This window comes from Triturus cristatus, chromosome 3_2 (genome assembly GCF_964204655.1).
Source record: "Triturus cristatus chromosome 3_2, aTriCri1.1, whole genome shotgun sequence".
In the NCBI taxonomy this organism is placed as follows: domain Eukaryota; kingdom Metazoa; phylum Chordata; class Amphibia; order Caudata; family Salamandridae; genus Triturus; species Triturus cristatus.
Window position 1 is genome coordinate 905233033 of NC_140584.1, and position 18880 is coordinate 905251912.

At 44.1% G+C, this 18880-nt stretch overlaps 1 protein-coding gene across 2 annotated transcripts in view; it reads left to right on the forward strand.

The window, feature by feature from the left end:
- The window catches only part of LOC146858426 (multidrug and toxin extrusion protein 2-like), a 722400-nt gene that overhangs the window by 350856 nt on the left and 352664 nt on the right, over positions 1–18880 (forward strand). For both annotated transcript variants that reach the window (XM_085649347.1, XM_085649348.1), the window contains one exon: positions 15035–15132. In XM_085649347.1, the coding sequence (XP_085505473.1) occupies positions 15035–15132 (98 nt within the window). The remainder of the gene's footprint in view (positions 1–15034; positions 15133–18880) is intronic.

An 18880-nucleotide genomic window follows, 5' to 3' on the forward strand; every position in this document is an offset into this window, starting at 1 on the left:
GACCCCACTCCTGCAGGATCCCCAGACCCATGGGACAACTACAATAATCCAGACATTCCAGACGTCCCACAAGATGACCTTTACCCTTCCAGGCCATCTCCACCGGAAGACTCATTAGGTTTCCACCACCTACTTCAGAGGGCGGCACATTATCACGGGGTAGAGCTACACACTGACCCAGTAGAGGAGGATTTCCTCCTCGACACCTTTGATACCGCACATAGGTCTACCTCCATACTACCTATGCTCAAGGGGGTGATAAAACTGGAATGGCATGGTGAGCAAAAAAACGATGGATTTAGGCCCAGATCTCTGTACTGGGGTGAATGTATGACATTGTTCTGCATTCTGTCCATCAATTGTTGTTTTTGCAGGTGATAAAACATGCGCCTGAGGTTTTTAAGGACCCAGTCAGGGCTAGGGTCATTAACCCACGCATAGAGAAAAAGTACAAAGCTGCCCCCACAGATCCTGCCTATATCAAAGGGCCAGCACCACTAGATTCCCTAGTGGTTTCCACTGCACGGAAGAGGTCAAACTCTCAGGCGAAGCACCACCACCCGACAAAGAGTCAAAGCTACTGGACGCGTCAGGAAAGCGCACTGCGTCACAGGCAGCCAATATATGGCGTATCGCCAACACTCAAGCGCTAGTGGCCAGATACGATAGGGCGCATTATGATGAATTAGAAACCATAATGCACCACCTTCCAGAAAGATACAAAAATAGGGCCAATGAATTGATTCAAGAGGGTAAGACTATAACTAACACCTCCATACGCTGTGCCCTAGACGCAGCAGACACAGCCTCCAGGGCCATTAACACTAGCGTCCTCCTCCGTCGCCATGCTTGGCTGAGGGTATCCGGTTTCAAACCTGAGGTACAGGCCTCCATTCTAAATCATCCCTTTGACCAAGAACACCTATTCGGTCCAAAGGTAGATGAGGCCCTCGAGAAAATGAAGAAAGACACGGATACGGCGAAATCTATGGGAGCACTGCAGTCACACCCTCCTAGACGCTCTTTTCGCCGCTCTTACTTTCGGGGTACGGCTAGAGGCTACTCCTCAGATAGCGCGTCCACTTCCTACAAATCCCCTGCTCAGTCCACCTTCACAAGGGGTTATCAAGAGGCAATAACAATAAAGGCAGAGGCAAAACAAATACCGCATGCTCTGCCACACCGCCTACCCAATTACTTCCCCCCCCCCGCTCCCTCCAGACCATCCCACTCCGGTCGGGGGCAGGCTACAAAATTTCCTTCAAGTCTGGGAGACCATCACTTCAGACAAATGGGTGACCCAAATTATTCGCTCAGGATACTGCCTAGAATTGACATCTACCCCCCCCAAACATTCCACCCAGGCAACGCCCAATGTCACAAGAACATTCCACATTACTAAAACAGGAGGTAATCTCCCTCCTACAAAACAGGCAATAGAACAAGTTCCCGCCAATTAGAAAAATGTAGGGGTCTACTCCCTATATTTTCTAATACCAAAAAGGGATGAGTCTCTACGACCTATTCTAGATCTCCGGCCTCTAAACACATACATACATTCGGACCATTTTCACATGGTAACACTTCAGTAGGTACTTCCCCTCTTCTCCCAGAACGACTTTCTCACCACACTGGACTTGAAAGACGCATACTTTCACATTCCGGTACACCATTCTCACAGAAAGTACCTCAGATTTGTAGTGGACGGGCAACACTACCAGTTCAAGGTGCTCCCATTCGGGGTTACAACAGCACCAAGGGTATTCACCAAGTGCCTAGCGGCAGTGGCGGCACACCTCAGAAGACAGCACATTCACGTCTTCCCATATTTGGACGACTGGCTGATAAAAGCCACCTCCTACAACCAATGTGTACACCACACCGCCACTACAATCCAACTACTTCACCAGCTAGGCTTCACGATGAACCACCAAAAGTCCCAGCTAACACCATCCCACATAAAGCAATACCTCGGTGCCACCATACACACCTCAAAAGCCATAGCCTACCCGAATCCGTCCAGGATTGCAATCATTCAGGCTTTGCGTCAAAGATTCATACCTCAACACTCTCTTCCAGCAATAGTGTTTATGCAACTAATAGGGATGATGGCCTCTTGCATTTTCATAGTGCCTCACGCAAGACTCCAGATGCGTCCACTCCAAGAGTGCTTAGCGCGCCAATGGAACCAGGCCCAGGGGCAACTGACCGATCTGGTATTGGTAGACGGTCGCACCCATCGCTCTCTGCAGTGGTGGAACACCACAAATCTTTCCAGAGGTCGACCTTTCTTGGACCCGATTCCACAAATAATACTAACAGATGCATCGCTCTCCGGCTGGGGAGCTCATCTATTACACCTCACAGTGCAGGGCACATGGACGCCACAACAAAAGTTACTCCATATCAACCATCTGGAGTTACTGGTAATCTTCCTAGCCCTAAAATCCTTTCAAACACAGATTTTAGGCAAGGCAGTCCTCATTCGCACAGACAACATGACGGCCATGTACTACATTCAAAAACAAGGCGGCACACACACTCCACAGCTCTCTCAGCTAGCACAGAGCATATGGAGATGGGCAATTCCACACAAAATCTTTCTCCTAGCCCAACATGTCCCAGGAGTCCAAAACACCATGGCAGATCTGCTCAGCAGACAGACGCAGCAGATCCACGAGTGGGAACTTCACCCACAGGTTCTTCACCCGTTCTTTCAGATGTGGGGGCATCCACAGATAGACCTCTTCGCCACCCACGAAAACAAAAAATGCCCAAGCTTCGCCGCCAGATACCCACACCCATTGTCCAAAGGCAATGCGATATGGATGAACTGGTCAGACAAATTTGCGTACGCCTTTCCACCTCTCCCACCAATTCCATTAGTGGTGCGAAAGCTACAACAGCATTCCCTCACACTGATCCTGGTAGCTCCAACGTGGGCCAGACAACCGTGGTACACCACTCTGCTGGAACTTTCGGTAGTGCCACACCTCTCACTATGCCTCCTAACCCAGAACCATGGAGAGATCAGACACCCAGACCCAGCTCAGCTCAACCTTGCTATCTGGCTCCTGAGATCCTAGAATTCGGATACCTTAACCTTCCCCCTGATTGTATGAACGTCATCCGAGAAGCGAGACGCCCTACCACTAGAGCCTGCTATGCTGCAAAGTGGAAAGGATTTGTTGTTTATTGCAATAACAACACAATCAACCCTCTAGATGGATCTATACAGCAAATCATATGCTACTTGCTTCATCTACAAAGGTGTAACCTAGCATATACATCCATTCGGCTACACCTCGCAGCAATTGCCGCTTACCTACAGAACAGACAGCACCTATCACTTTTCAGAGTGCCTGCCATTAAAGCCTTCATGGAAGGCCTCAAACGAATAATTCCCCCCAGAGTACCACCCTCACCTGTGTGGAACTTAAATATAGTTCTCACAAGGCTAATTAGACCGCCCTTCGAACCTTTGCATAAATGCAAACTGCAATTTCTCACATGGAAAACAGCTTTACTTGTAGCCATCACTTCCCTTAGAAGGGTCAGTGAGATACAAGCACTTACTATACAAGAACCTTTTCTCCAAATGAACCAGAACAAGGTTGTTCTCTGTACCAACCCAAAATTCCTACCCAAAGTCATTTCCCCCTTCCATCTAAACCAATCGGTAGAATTACCGGTATTTTTCTCGCAACCTCAAACTGTTGCAGAAAGGGCTCTACACACGCTAGATGTTAAACGGGCCTTACTTTACTATATCCAGAGAACACAACCTTTCAGAAAGACCAAACAACTGTTTGTCTCTTTCTCTCCACCACACAAGGGCAACCCCATCTCGAAATCAGGAATAGCTAGGTGGATTGTAAAATGCATACAGATTTGCTACCACAAAGCAAAACTAACGCTATCTGGTCCCCCTAAAGCCCAATCTACACGAAAGATAGGGGCTTCTATGGCTTTTCTAGGGAACATCCCATTAGATGATATCTGCAAAGCAGCTACATGGTCAACACCGCACACTTTCACTAAACATTACTGTGTAGATGTGCAAACCAAGCAACAAGCTAGTGTGGGCCAGGCTGTACTAAAAACACTATTTCAAACCACTGCAACAGATACTGGTGTTCGCCGCTAAGGTTTGGAACTGCTATATAGTCTATGCAAAAGTGTGTAATCTGCAGCTCATATGCCTCGAACGGAATATGCTACTTACCAGTATGTATCTGTTCTTGGCATGTAGAGCTGCAGATCTACACACGCCACCCGCCTCCTGTACCTACCTGTATCTGTTCCAGTCTATCTTATTTAGATACAACACACATGGGTTTCTTCACTGTTATTACTACGCTCCATCTTTCCCTATTGGCGAAAAACAATCTGAGGATGGAGCCGAAGCCCATGCGCAATACGATCCAAGGGAGGAGTCACCGACCTAGTGACTTCCAAAGACTTTCCAAGAGGAAAAACAAACTGCAAACATCCGGGCCCAACACCAGATGGCGATCTATGCAAAAGTGTGTAGATCTGCAGCTCTACATGCCAAGAACAGATGCATACTGGTAAGTAGCATATTCCTTATAAGGAGAAACTTCTGTTTTTCTAACATACTTTTGGCAACAGGCCCCTGATTTAAGCCACAACCTTTTTGAAATGTATGTCAGCAACTCACGATACTTGCGCTCAGTTGCTACCTTGTTTAAATGAAGTACTGCTTGCACTTAAAACTTCACTGCTGACTAAAGGGTGCACAATATAACTTTTACTATACCAAATCACACTTGTTCCTAGGACTACACTGTTTCTGGTTTGAACATGAACATATCTACATAGTCAATCTACGCATTATAAGATTGTGGGCCCTATACTACCTACAATTATCTAAAGTTTATAGAGTACGGTAAGTAAGCTGATTGAGGGTTCGATTAATTAAAATCATTACAGTAACACGAGCATAAAGAACACATCCGTTTTGTTTCCTTCTAAAATTCTACTTATTTTCCTTACGGATAAAACCATACTAAATTAATATTGTAATATGTTTTGTGCCAAAATTATCCCACGGTAAAACTTGTATATAAAAATCAATCGGTCGCGACCAAAGGGATAGAATAGAATGCTTCAGCAGATTGGGACTTTTTAATATATTTATTATTTTAAGATGCAGTTTCCACTATCCCAATTTGATGGAGTATTCCACAAGACCAAGTGAGTGATTTAAAGTGCTTTGCTCAGATAGGAGGGTTAGTAAATGGAGTTTTCCCTATCTAATTTTAGTTAGATCTCTGCTGAGTTAGCTTGTTTAATCTCCCTGTTGTTAGTCTTATCCCTCCGCTTCAGTTAATGTGCGATGACTGATGGCCCCCGAATGATGGTGCTAATCCCTCCCACTTACAAATTCTAAGTGCAGTAATAGAGCTTTTTCATGCCAACGTGCCTTAGTGTATAGAAAAATACTTTTTGCTAATTAGTACATGCTGTATGTTAACCTGTCCCCAAATTTGTTAATCCCGAGACTGCTCATCAAGTGCCAGCCTAATTGTGTGCGTGAACTTTGTCATTCCAGCCATACTAGCTAAGTTAGTTGCGTCAGATTTAGTAAAACACAGATCCAAGGCTTCCATACACGTTCTCAGACCTTTGGCCTGAAAAATTGGGCGTACCAAGCATTGACAATCTTTTGCTAGGGTAGGGCAACAGCACAACAAATCCAACCATGATTCTTTCCTGTATAAACATAGCCTGCATGCAACGTTTTCCCCCTTTTGCGCTCATGCTGTGTTAAAGACAGTTATTCATAGCGCTATAAGCCGCGTGAAGAGCATTTTCCTGCGTGCCTGGACTGAAAATGCTTCATGTAGATAAGGCTGGGCTTTCCCTGGGATGTATGTTGCATCCAATGCCGTGGTGATGGATTTAAACTGCAGAGTTCCCAAATCCATTTCAAATTAAATAGTCTGTACCTGCCTCTTCACCACCTTTTTCCATGCTGATATCGGAATTGAGGGCAAGTGCAGGCTTTCAGCTTGTATCCTCCAACTGCCTATAGCTTGCTCCGGCTCTAGATGCCACGTGAGTGTTCTTCCTTGAAGATCGCTCCCAAGTGATGTTTGAGTGAGTTTTCTCAGGCTCTCAAAATTCTAATGTAAGATTTAAGAAAATCCCCTTGAAGCACAAGCTCGGGCCACCTGAGGCCTAACTCCTGTCTTATACTTGCTCTTCTGGCTTGCCGTGGGGCTAGCAACACTGATTTATAGGATTTAGCCTGTGCTGCTGTTATAAGACTGTTCAGCGCACCCGGGAAGGCCAGGTGGCCATAACTGATTGCCAGGATAAGTTTAGCTTTCAGGACTGTCTGCATTGGATCAGCAGTTGGACTTAAGTTGTTGTCCCAGTTGCCTCAGTGAATGGATGGTTTGGTCTGCCTTTCCCCTCAGGTGCTTTAGATGTGTGCCAGCTCTTGCATTCTCTGAAAACCTTACCCAGAGATAATTATAGGCGGTGGTTATGCCAAAGTGCTGATCGCCCAGCTTCCAGTGAGCAAGCTTCTTTTTTGGGTATTTTCCAAACATGATTATTTTAGTTTTGCCTTCGTTGACTAGCAGGTGGTTTTCTTGATTAAAGCCATGCAGTGCTTTTAAAGTTCTCTGTAGACCCACCCTTGTGTGATCCATTATCACTGTATCATCCGCATATTGTAGGATTGGGAATCTCACCTTCCCCAATTTAGGAGCTGCCAGGCTGCCCCATGTCTGCAGTGTATAGATTGAAGAGTAACTGGGTCAAAACGCACCCCTGCTTCAGCTCGTTGTTAGTGGCTTGTCTAGTTGTTACTGTTGTAGGGCTAGTTTAAACCTGCACCCGTGTTTCCTGGTGTAGAGATATGATGACCTTAAGGAGCTTGGGCAGGATCCCCCAAGATGAAAATTTCCACCAGAGTCTTTCTCGATCCACCGTGTTGAATGCCATACTGTAATCTAGAACAGACAGAACAAGGGCGGTTTACCTTTCATAATTGCATGTTTTGAAAAATGTGCCAATGCTGTGTTGCTATCCATTGTAGAGCTATTTGGCCTGAAACCTGACTGATGGGTTGGGAGGATTTCTTTTTTCTTCTGCCCAAGACTCCTAACTCCTTTAGTAAAACCTGTGCAAACGCCTTAGCTTCTATATCAAGTAGGGCCACCAGTCTATAATTAGGTTGGATCTGATCGGCATCCCATTTTATGTATGGGATGTAACATTGAACCTCTTCAAGACTGCGGTATCATTGTCAGATAATCCTGTTCAAAACTTAGGTCAACATCGGGATGGAAAATACCTGGGCTGTTTCAAATACTAGAGCTGGGATCCCATTGGGATCATTTTTTCAATGAGTTTCTTGACTTCACCCTCAGTAATTTGAGTGCCTTTAGGTTATGATGGTAACTGCACCCTTGCTTCTATTATCGAGGTTGGTGGCTTCTTCTTTCATTGCTTGGGTGCCTTCGATGTTATAGCTAGCTTCTTCTGGTCTACTCCCTTCAACAATACCCTCAGCTGATTCTTTGGTGCATAGTTGTTTGACGTGTCTTTCCCAATCTTTTTTGGCAACGCCGATCTCCTTTGACCAACCTTGGCTTTTTAGCCGATTTATTTATCTCTGCATTCTTGTGTTGTTCCTTTCTTTCAACATTGAAAACATTCTCCTTCCATATGTTTCATTTTATTCTCCCATAGTTCTTTTTTATATGCTGACCTTCCGGCAGCTGCGGATGGGCCTTCTAGTGCTTTGCCTCCTTTTTCCTTTACTCTCAGTACCTTTTGGAGGTTGTATTTGCTCTTAACCAGACCTTCATATCAACGGAGCCCATGCTGTGTCATTTCCACATTCTTTCTCTGGGTCTTGCATTGTACTTCCCCAGGGTCTGCTGCAGTTCTGCTATTCTTGATACTAAAAATGAGATGGCCGTCTTTAAGCTATTTTTCTGTGTTTCATCCCACACCTTCAGGTTATCACCGAGATTTGTTGACCATTTGATTCTTCGAAGATCCTTTTCCCGCTCATTGCACATTGTACCTCCTATCACTTGAAGTGTGGCCGTCTGACTTACTGTCAGATGTAGAATGACAGGCAGTGGCCTGTGATTACTTTCACTTCTGTCATCCTCTTGGAAATCCCACTATCTGTCTCCTAGCTGTTCGCTGACAAATATGTAGTCGATTGTGGATATAATTTTAAATGTGGGTTTGTGTTGCCTGGACGGATTGCGTGTCACTTTCAGTGTGTGGGTTGAAAATAATTTATTCTGGAGAAACGCAAAAGAGCGTTTGGCCTGCTTGTATGCTTGTTCAATTCAATTTTCCCTTCCAGGCCACTCATGTTGAAGTCTCCAGCAATGAGCACAAGGTGTCTTATCATAAGCGGTCAGGAAATCTTCCAGTGTCCCTGCAAACAACTCAATAAAATCTTTCTTCTGGATCTGCACTGGACTTGTATAACAATTTATTAACAACATTCTGCGAGGTTCTTAGTTCTGCCTTATTCCTTGTAATCGTATTGCTTGTATCTCTGGTGATTTAACAGATATTTCATTGGCAACTAACTTGCAGGCGTGTTTTACAAACACCAATAATCCTCCCGACAGGTGCCCAAAGATGTTCTTTTTGGTGGCTGTTTTCAGAAGCTCATAGTAGCCTGTCATGGGAGTTGTTGTCTGTGCTCAAGTTTCCTGGAGGCAAACTATGTCTCCAATGGCTAGGTTTTCCTGAACGGACTTGTTCCAAGTGATTTTCCTGATCCCAGCTATGATTTGTTGGATTGCTGGAGCTATTAGCAGAATGCTGTGGCATGTGGCAGCCATTATAGGACTCTGGGAATTTGTTTGCAGTAGGAACATAAGGGGACACAGTGGTCACGCTCAGACCTCCAGGGCCATGTGGTTAGGTCCTAAAGAGACCCCCCCCCCACCCCCTTTCAGCAAAAGTATATGAAAAATATTTCCAGGGGTACCCTGGGGCACAGCACGACCCCTGTGTGCTAAAATCATTTAAAATCCTTCTGACTTACTTTTATTGGTCCATTATATAGACACCCTAGTGTCCACAGCCAAGACCCTGGTGCTAGTTGCCGCAAGACTAGGTGCTGCCAAAGACGTGAACTGCACTGTTACAGAATTGGTTATGAAGCACCCACCGTGGTGCTGTCTGAGCCCAAAGCCTCTGCTGCACCCTTCACACAGCTATACAGTCAGAGGTCATTGGGCCATATAGGGCACCGCGGGTTAGATATCCGGCATGCCAACTAAAAACAAATTTCACTCTGAGGAAGGGACGGTAGCTTTAATGGGAGGGTTCTTGTGCCGAGAAGAACCTAAAAGCCACATTTGCCGAGTCTGGTGCTAATGTCCTTCGGTATTTTCGCACCACTTAATGGACATCGACTGGTCAGTGCCTCGAAAGATGAGCTGGAAATTCACTTACTAAGTGGTTCTCAGCTGTTCACTGCCACTGTGTGATATCTGCTCTTCATATGAATTGGCAGAGCTGTGAAACATCTCATTCGCCCAAGAGCACCCAAAGAAGCAACTGAAGAGACGATCCTAATAGCAGAAAAGTGATATGTCCAACTTTTCAAAGTGGCTGTAATGATTAATATTCTGAAGACTTGGAACCGAAATGATGGGCAAATGTTACAATTACAGCAAAATGTGCTCGGATACTCAGCAGTTCTTTACAAAACCCAGTATTGGCAGAGGATGGGGAGTGAAATATTATTAGACTGGAGTTTTGCTTTCTTTGTTACTGGACCTAGAAGCAGGTACATTCAGTATGTCTGCAAAGGAAACCCTGAAAATAAAAAAATAAAAACTGGTGCTTTGCATCAGAACTGCGGCATGGGCGCCTTGAACTAGGTTCTGCGAGCACAGCTGATGACATCTGTATCCCAGAGGTACAAAATGAACTTGATAAAAGAGAGATCAACCACTCAATTGATGTAAGAAGTGGCACGGAGGGGATCCTCCGTATTATTGATGCCCACTGATACGGTCACCTTGGCGGTGTCTCTGTAAAGGGTAAATCCGTGATGGGTATATCCACCATTTTCTTTCTACTTAAAAATATCCTGGATGTAATTTTTTATTTATTTTAGTGTTGTATACATTTTCGCCATTATTCCAACTGTCTCTACATAGTTTAAATAAAAAATTAATAAGAGATTGAGTCCCAGGGAGTAGGGTGCCAAGTTGCTTTATGGGAAGACTGAATGCTTTAGCATGTTTCGTAGAGTAAAGCTTCAAGGAGAGGAGTGGAGAGGTGTGGCTCACTGGTTAGAGGCGGCAGACCCGTAAGCAGAGGACGGCCTGGGACCAGGGTTCGATTCCCGACGCGGCAGGGTCGTGGACCAGGGTCAGCGGGCTCGATAATTCTCGCCTCGGTGCCTACTCCAGTCAGGGACCACACTCTGCAACTCTGGGCATTAGCTTGCCTCATCTTCACAACGGCCCCCCCAGACCGCTGGGGATGCTTGGTTGCACCTTAGAGATACCCATTAGGGACCATCTCTCAGGGTGAGCCAGGACGGGTTCCCCAGCGGTCGAAGCGCGGAGATACTCCTCCGGGAGTCGATTGTAGCGCTATATAAACCCACAATTAAATTAAATTAAAGGAGCCTGAACCTGCACCCCAAATCACAGACCTGCGCCATTTAAATGGGCAAGTACTCTCTGGTACTGAGTACCTGCACTTCTTTAATTTGAAAGGGAAGAGTACCTGCACTTCTCAGCACTGTCATACTACATATGATGGGAGAGTATCAACCCTTTTCAGGATCAAACAAGTACTCTGTACAGAGTACCAGCACGTCTATACTTTCACTTTAAGCTCTACACATACCAACTATCTGAAGCTGAACACCGACATGACCGAAATCGTGATCTTCAGGAAGAGCGCTTCACCGTGGGACTTCACCTGGTGGCCAACAGAGCTAAGACTGACACCCACCCACAGCAAGAACCCCAGGATAATCATCAACAGAAAACTTGACATGACCGCCCAAGTCAACGGCGTCACTGCCTCATGCTTCTATACCCTGAAAATAATAATGAAGTTTTCAAATGGCTTCCCATCAGCACACGGAAAACTGTTGCATGCGCCCTGGTCCACAACAAGCTGGACTACAGCAACTCCCTCTATGCTGGGATCAACAAAAGGGTCACCCAAAGGCTGCCGACCATTCAGAAATCTGCAGCCAGAATCACTCTCAACCTCCCACGCCACACACTCATTACACCACACCTGAAGGAGCTCCACTAGCTCCCCGTACATAAACAAGCACAATTCAAAGTCCTCATTCGCACTTTCAAAGCACTACATGACACTGGCCCAGCATACCTCAACAATCACATCCTCTTTCACAAAACTTCCAGACATGTTTGCTCGTCCAGACTCCTACTTGCACGCATCCAACGCATACGGAAACCAAGATCTGGCGGTCGAGCCTTCTCCTTCATTGCTCCTTAAGCGTAGAACGACCTGCTGCTACACATAAGAACCTCCTTCTCACTTCTTGAATTCCTCAAGGAGCTGAAGGCCTGGTGTTTCAAGTAGCCGCACTAGGCCATAGGGTTGGTTAGAGTCTCACCTGCTCGGAGCCAGGATACCCTCACAGGTTGGCAGTGTGCTTTACAAATCTGCACAGTATACCCATACGTAGGACAGCAGACACGCCACAGACTGTTTATAGATGGTGTGTACTGGGAACACATAGAAGTAAATGTTTCAAAAAGGGCTATGCCTCAAATGTGCATAGATAATGCAGGGGGTATTTTTTTCCGCTGATCTTTTTTATCAGGCGAGCTGCGTCATGGTGTAAAATGTGCACCAACAGGCTTCGCATATGGCTGTCTGGCAGGGAATAGCTTTTGCGCATTAGTACGCCGAATCGTCGACAAACTCTTAGAGGGCAGGAAACCTCGCCGAATGTATGACGTGTCTGCATACAGCAAACTTATTCCCTGAATTGAGGTAGGTGAGGTGATTATTTTCGTAGAACGCGCCAAAAGCTTTCAGAATGTTCCGGTAATAGGGTTTTCCCTTTATGTTGGAAGTGAAGTTGTATTTTATTTGGAACGATGCCTCAAAGTTTACATCACCGCTATCATAACTCGTTTTACAGCACATATTTTTAAATTTATTTCAAAGGCTATTAATTGGGTACTCGATGGTTCATATTTCTCCCTGATCACAAGGCAATAGAAGTTCAAGTTGACAGGAGGGTTCAGTGTTAGCCTCCTGCCCTCCAAAGCTCATGCACGTCTTTTTCGCGCCAGCGGCCCTGCTGTGCCCACTATATCGGTGCTTACGGGTGGCACAATAGCCACCCGTAAGCCAGTTTTGTCTTTATGGAAAGCTGTGATCCCAAAACCTTTTTAAAGAAACTATACGTGTTCGACCAGAAAACAAAAACCTCGAACATAATGGATACTGTTAGCTTGTGTGAAAAAATATTTAAACCGTCTAACCATCTCTTAATCTCCCTGCCTCATGTCAATGTTCATAACTTATACATCCGTACCGAGCCCAGTTGCACAATATAGTGTTTATTCCCATTTGGTATTCTTGGAACTAATGTGTTGACACCGTGTTTCCAGAATCTATCTATTCAACGAGATAATGTAGTAGTTTAAAATGTACCCTTTTTCGTGTAATTGTGTATATTTTATTTAAAAGCAGTCATGAAAAGTACTTGACATGTAGCTATTTTTTATATGCCAATACTATGTAAGGAATAAACTAGACCTAATCATGTTGATGACTTTTAGGGTAGAACTTTGTTTAGGTTTGAGATCAGAAATTAAACGAACACATTATAACTCAAGTGTCCCAATCTTTCTAAACAGCATGAAGCGTCCGAGAGCATACTGTATTTCACTTTAGAGGCCAGCGTTGCATGTTTATTTCAGTTACTCGTATATGTTGTTTTGTTTTTAACTTGGATCTGGAGCTTTGAAGGCGAATGAAGGACAAATGGAGTTGGATTACTATGTGCGAAAGCATATCCACATGCCACTGCAATATTAAAAACTGCACATCTCTGCTGATTATTGTTTTGTCTTTTTGCTTTAAATAGGAAATTTACTGTTTTACTTGTGAAGACTTTGAGTTAAGCTTGACCGCTCTGGATCACAGCTACCCAGGGCTGAGCGAAGGTTAAATTAAAGTGATCTAATTGGAACTGATAAAGAATAGTGACATTATTGCTTAATGAGGTCTTCCAACCACCCCAACTAATAATATACATTCGCACAGGTACGCGACATCACAACATTTCAGGAAAAGAGCAAAACACTGCCAGGTGATGGCTCCTCACAGCTACTAATCCAAAAATGGATCCTGGAGAATAAAGTTTTGAAGAGCCAGGAACAACCTCCTTTAAACCTTTTTGCAGAGCACAAAACTGAAAATGCAGAGACTACTCATCCAGGCGACCAACAAATGGATCAAGGGGCAATGCCCTTTTGATGGCTGGATCATAGGAATTCCTTTCCTTATGTCTCCCAGTACCATTCAAATCCACTGTGATAGTGAAACTCCTTCTCCACGAAGGAAGATTCTTATTGCTCCACGATGGCGGAGACAGTGGTGGTACCCAGAATTGTTACAATGGTGCATCAACCTGCATGTGAGGTTGCCACCCAAATCAGGTTTACTAACCAGACTTCAGGGACAATTCCAACATCAGAACTTGACTGCTAAATTTGGCAGCATGGCTCCTGAAGTCAGTTTGAATAGCTAAATCTCTCTGTGTAGAGATTTTACGATAGGCCAAATGTCCTCCGACAAACATAAGTTCTAGCTAGCTTAGTAAACTAGAAATGTCGAATTTCAGTGCGTTTTGTTTTTTAAACGTTAGTTGTTGCATTATTCCACACCCTACTATAACATTATTTTAACCTTTCTTTTTTTTGTTTTTAACATAAACTAAGATCTTATTACCACCCTAGCTTTAACATCTTTTTCACCCTTGGTATTTTTTCAGTGAATTTCATTTATTTATTTTAAATCCTATTCAGCCAACTCCTTTGCTGAGCATGGCTTTCGACTGTGCGTATCAGGGCCTCCAGCGGGCAGCCAAGCCCCCACTGTGCATAGCATTCAAGCATTTTATTTCAACGACGATTCCTATGATGTAGAACCAGGACTAAGCCTAGCATGTTTCTTTTGGTCATTTCTGCTATTTTGGTCTGTTTTCTTTTTCCATTACCTATGGCTTACCCAACATATTTAGGAGTGATTTTGTGATGTTATTAAGTGTTTATGAATCCGTATGAAGAGGTAATGATGGTTAGGGAATGTTAACTTCTCACCAGCACCAACTGCCTGATTCAGAAAGGTAAACTTACCCTCGAAATTCATACGGTACATGTGCCGTTTAATGACTCTGCATGTAGGTTGTGAATTGCGTTTTGTAGTACGTTTGTGTACTACAAAGTGCAGTTTGATAATCGGGCCCAAAATGTCTATGATGGGTGTGTATTGTCCTCCCAAGTATGCTATAATATTGCAAATGATTTTTTCCCATTTTTCCTTTTTTTTTTTTTTTTTTAAAGGGGGGGCGGGGGAGGGGGGGCGTTTTTAGTGTTTTAGCCAGCAATGCTACTTTTTGTTTCGAACCATTTTTATTTTTAATTGGCTATGGTTTTAAAATATGCTTCATTAAATTGTGAAACCTGAAATACATTTTTTTCATATGCATTCAGTGTTTGTAATTGTAATGAACTCTTTCTTTGCAACATGCCTCCTAAAACTAGAGGAGTATGAGCATGTTAATGCTTTATTTAATATTTACAAACAATTACAATACTTACGACTCAGATGGAAATTTGAATATCCATATCCTGATATAATTTATTTCCAAACCTTCTTGTGCCATGATTATAATGTTTTTATTTAGGAACCCATTAAGAAAAAACAGGAGCATGTCCAATAAAAGACTAACAATTTGGAACACTCCTCAAATGTGTTATTTCTTTTCTCTTTGTAGAGGCTCTGCATTGGCGAACACCTGCTCCCAGTTTGCCTTATCTGGCATGCTTTTCCTTTTCATTTGGTGCAGAAAAATATATGTGGAAACCTGGGAAGGTGAGGTATATTCTATAATAGCGCATGATTATTTTTTAGCTACCTTTTCTAGGCTTGTTGGAAACTTTTATTTACTTTGATGAAAGACTTTTTTTTTATTTAAGAATTTATTAAATACTTTTTTATTTAAGAATTTGACCGCATTACCAGCAGTTTTTTGTCTTTTATTTTATACAGCATAAACCACATTCAGCTGTGTAGCAGACTGCTTTGAAATTCCATACAATTGTGTAAAGGAGCACAAGAAAATATACACGTGCAGTATTACAGTGATGTTAGTTTAGATGCATACAATGTTGCTCAAATTAATATACTAAAAAGCAGTTTTTAGATTTCTACAGTTTTCTACAAAAAATAAGAAAAACATACTGTCAAAATGGCTACATGCTATGAACTGACTTTAAGAAGGTTTAAGTTACTGTTAAAAGTATTCTAGGAGGAGTTTGTCCTAGTAGCAGAAATTTAATTCCATACCTATGCTTAGCATTCACGTAGTGGATTCATATCCATTTTTTAGATGGATGTCTTGTAGCCCCAAGCTGAATATTTTATGAACTACGCAGGCACCTTGAATACATTTTTGGATTGTTAGGGAAGCATTTAAGAATGAGCAGGACTGATTTAATGTGTTCAGAATGTTCTAGTTTGAGACTGACCTACTAGCAGCAAGAAGAACTGCCTTCACACGGTCCATCATCTCCTTGTGTTTGCTTTGCTCGCCCTAAGTTGGCAGTGTATGCCCAGATGTAGGTCCCTTGCTCACTTTGCCACTGGATTCAAGCTAGCCTGGCTGATGAGGGGAGTTACCCCAAAACCGGTCCCAGGATGCTTATTTCCGGTTCAGGGAAGACCTTGCTTGACAGTTCGTGCTGGACTGTTCCCATGAGGCACATGGTCAAGGCTGATTTGCATATAGTTGGGTCTGAACTGACTGAGGTGGAGAAGTGAGCTAAAGAATGATGATGGATTCAACCAAGATCTGTAACTGGGGGTGAGTGTCATCTCTGACAATTGTCTAGCTTTGTGCAATCTATTTATGCAAGAAGTGTGGGGATGACATAGACCCTATGTATTTATTTGAAGTGCAGGAGTTTGTGCTTGTAGTTGTTAGACACATTGCGAGTCTGTTCACAGCAATATACCCATGTCTTGTCTGTCAAGGGGTGCCCTAAGTCTCCCTCCCAAGCCACGCCGCCCGCAACCTCCCAATCACGTAGTGATTGTGCAAGATGATATAGTCTGGAGACTAATGTATGTTGTCGGGTGACGTGATTATTGTACACAGAGGGGGAAACTTGGCGGCTCCGTCATCAAGGGCCGTATTGCAGAAGTCAGCGAGGCCCAAGTTCTATGCACAAGAAATCGATCTAAAATGGATATGCCGTGTCCCTCTGTCAAATCTGTAACTGAGCTCATCTGGCCGCCACTAAACATATCTCCAGTGGTTCGGAACAGACAATGGGAAAGCACGCGCTGAGTCAGGGCTTCGGTGGTCTCGGACAGCCATGGATTATAAAGTATGGGTAGATGTGAGGAGTACAAGTAGCCAATTTCATGTATCTACGAAGTCGCTCCCAAGCCCAGCATGTGGTTTGTATGTGTTAATCTCCGCTGGCGTTCTTGACAGACTACGTGGGAGGATAGTGGAAAGAGGATAAAGGCGTTCCTGCGAATATTCAGGCGTCGGGAACCGTAATCGCACATCTTCGTGATACCAAAAATAAGAATAGTGTGAATGTGCGACTAAATAGTATAAATAGAAGTCGGGCGCTCTGAAACCTCCCAGTGCAAAAGACTGACCGTCTGCCATCCCACCCGAGCCAGCCCCCCAGCCCAGACCAGCCGTATCAGCATGCTTCGAAGGGTATTGAAAAAGTAGTAGTGAGTGGGATGGGAATATTTAAAAACCAGTATAAAAACTGGTGCTGGACCACCATCTCAATAATCGCAATCCTGCCAGCGATTGATGGAAGCGTTATCCAGTGTACTACCTGTGCCGCAAGACTATTTATGGCGGGCCATAATTAAGGCAAATGACCTCCGATGCTGTGCGGTGTAAGAAGATGCCGAAATATCTGAGTGTGTCAGTACACCAGTGCAGGGGAAAGTCCTGCGTGAATGGAAGTGTAGCGTCCGTCAAAGAAAAGATCTCACATTTAGACCAATTGATAACTAGGCCAGAAAAAATGCCAAATCTCCCCACTTCCTGAATAATTGCAGAAAGATTGGTCGCAGCCTCTTGCACAAGCAAAAGGATATTATCCACGTATAGGGAAGTCAGCAGAGGACCCTGATGGAATCCAAGCCCCCGCTGAAAGTGCCGCTCCTAAAAATGACGCATGTACCCTATTCGTGATGATGAATAGCAGGGGCCAGAGTGGGCACCTCTGTCTGGTACCAGGTGACAGGGGGAATTTGGCCGAGAGCTCCCCAATGACTCTGAAGTAGCAACCAGATTAGCATACAGAAGTCGTATAAGGGCACAGAAATTATTCGGGAAGCACATTTTGCTGAGTGATGCGTAATGGAAAGGCCCCTCTAAGGAGTCAAACGCCTTTTGGATTTCAAAATATCTTTATTGGAAAATTTTGTAAAAAGAAGAACAAACAGGAGCTGGGAGCAGGTCTGACAGCTCAATGTACAGGAGCTGGAGTACAGATTGGTCAATAGACGAGTGCCAGCATTAGGCGCACATGTAAACATTGAAGTAACCAGTTGATCCCCGGCTCCGAAAAGGAAGGAAGAAAAGAAGAATAAAGGAGGAAAAGAGGAAAGGAAGCCCGAAGAGAGAAGAGAGGGGAGAGAGGAGAATGTCTAGCACCACAATCCCGAAATACTGTATAATATAGTGTATAAGTATCAGACCATGACACATTCATAAAAGTGAGGGCACAAATGAATATTCATATCACAAAATGAAGTCAAGGTGGCTTATGGGTGGCAAAGTAAACGTCCAGGGTAGACCATATACTCCTCGTGGGTGATTTCCAGGGGGAGTTTTGCAAGACCATGTTATCATCCCCCCTGAGGTGTATGACCCAGTTCATCCAGCAGTTGTAAGAGGCCTTGGTGGTGTCCTTCCAGTTGGAGAGTACCGTTTTGACTGCAGAAATCAACAGTAGATCAAGGAGAGCTCGATCATCCTCCGACTGCAGATCCACCTGTAAAAAAGCAGAAACCACAGACGAAAGAGTCCTAGGGATTACACAGTGAAACAGCGTAGATAAAAATAGGTAGACTCTATCCCAGAAAGGTTTCACAGCAGAACAGTGTAAAATGAGGTGGGCTAAATCACCCCTGTCCTGATTACAGTTCCAACACTTGTCATCTTCCCGGATCCCCATGGAGAACAACCTAGCTGGTGTCCAGAAAGCCTTGTGTAATAGCCAGAATTTCCTTTGTGATAAAATTGGGGAAATCTTGTTGCGTGCAACTGACTTCCATAAAGGGGGCCACGAATCATCTGTTAGCTGATTAACCAAGAGCGCGTTCCAATAATCAACAACCTTAGAGTTAAGCGTGGATGATTTGGGGCGCAAGAGGTGGTAAATCTGGGAAACCTGATGGCCAAGTTTATTAAGTTTTGATGCAAATGAGGGTAACGATGGGGAATAGTCTGGATTTCGCAATGGCAGCCCTCACTTTCAGGAAATTATAAAATTCAATATCAGCTAGTTGGAATCTAGACTGTAGTTCCGTGAACGACAGTGGGTAAGCATTATTTTCTAATTGTTGGGGGAAGAAAATA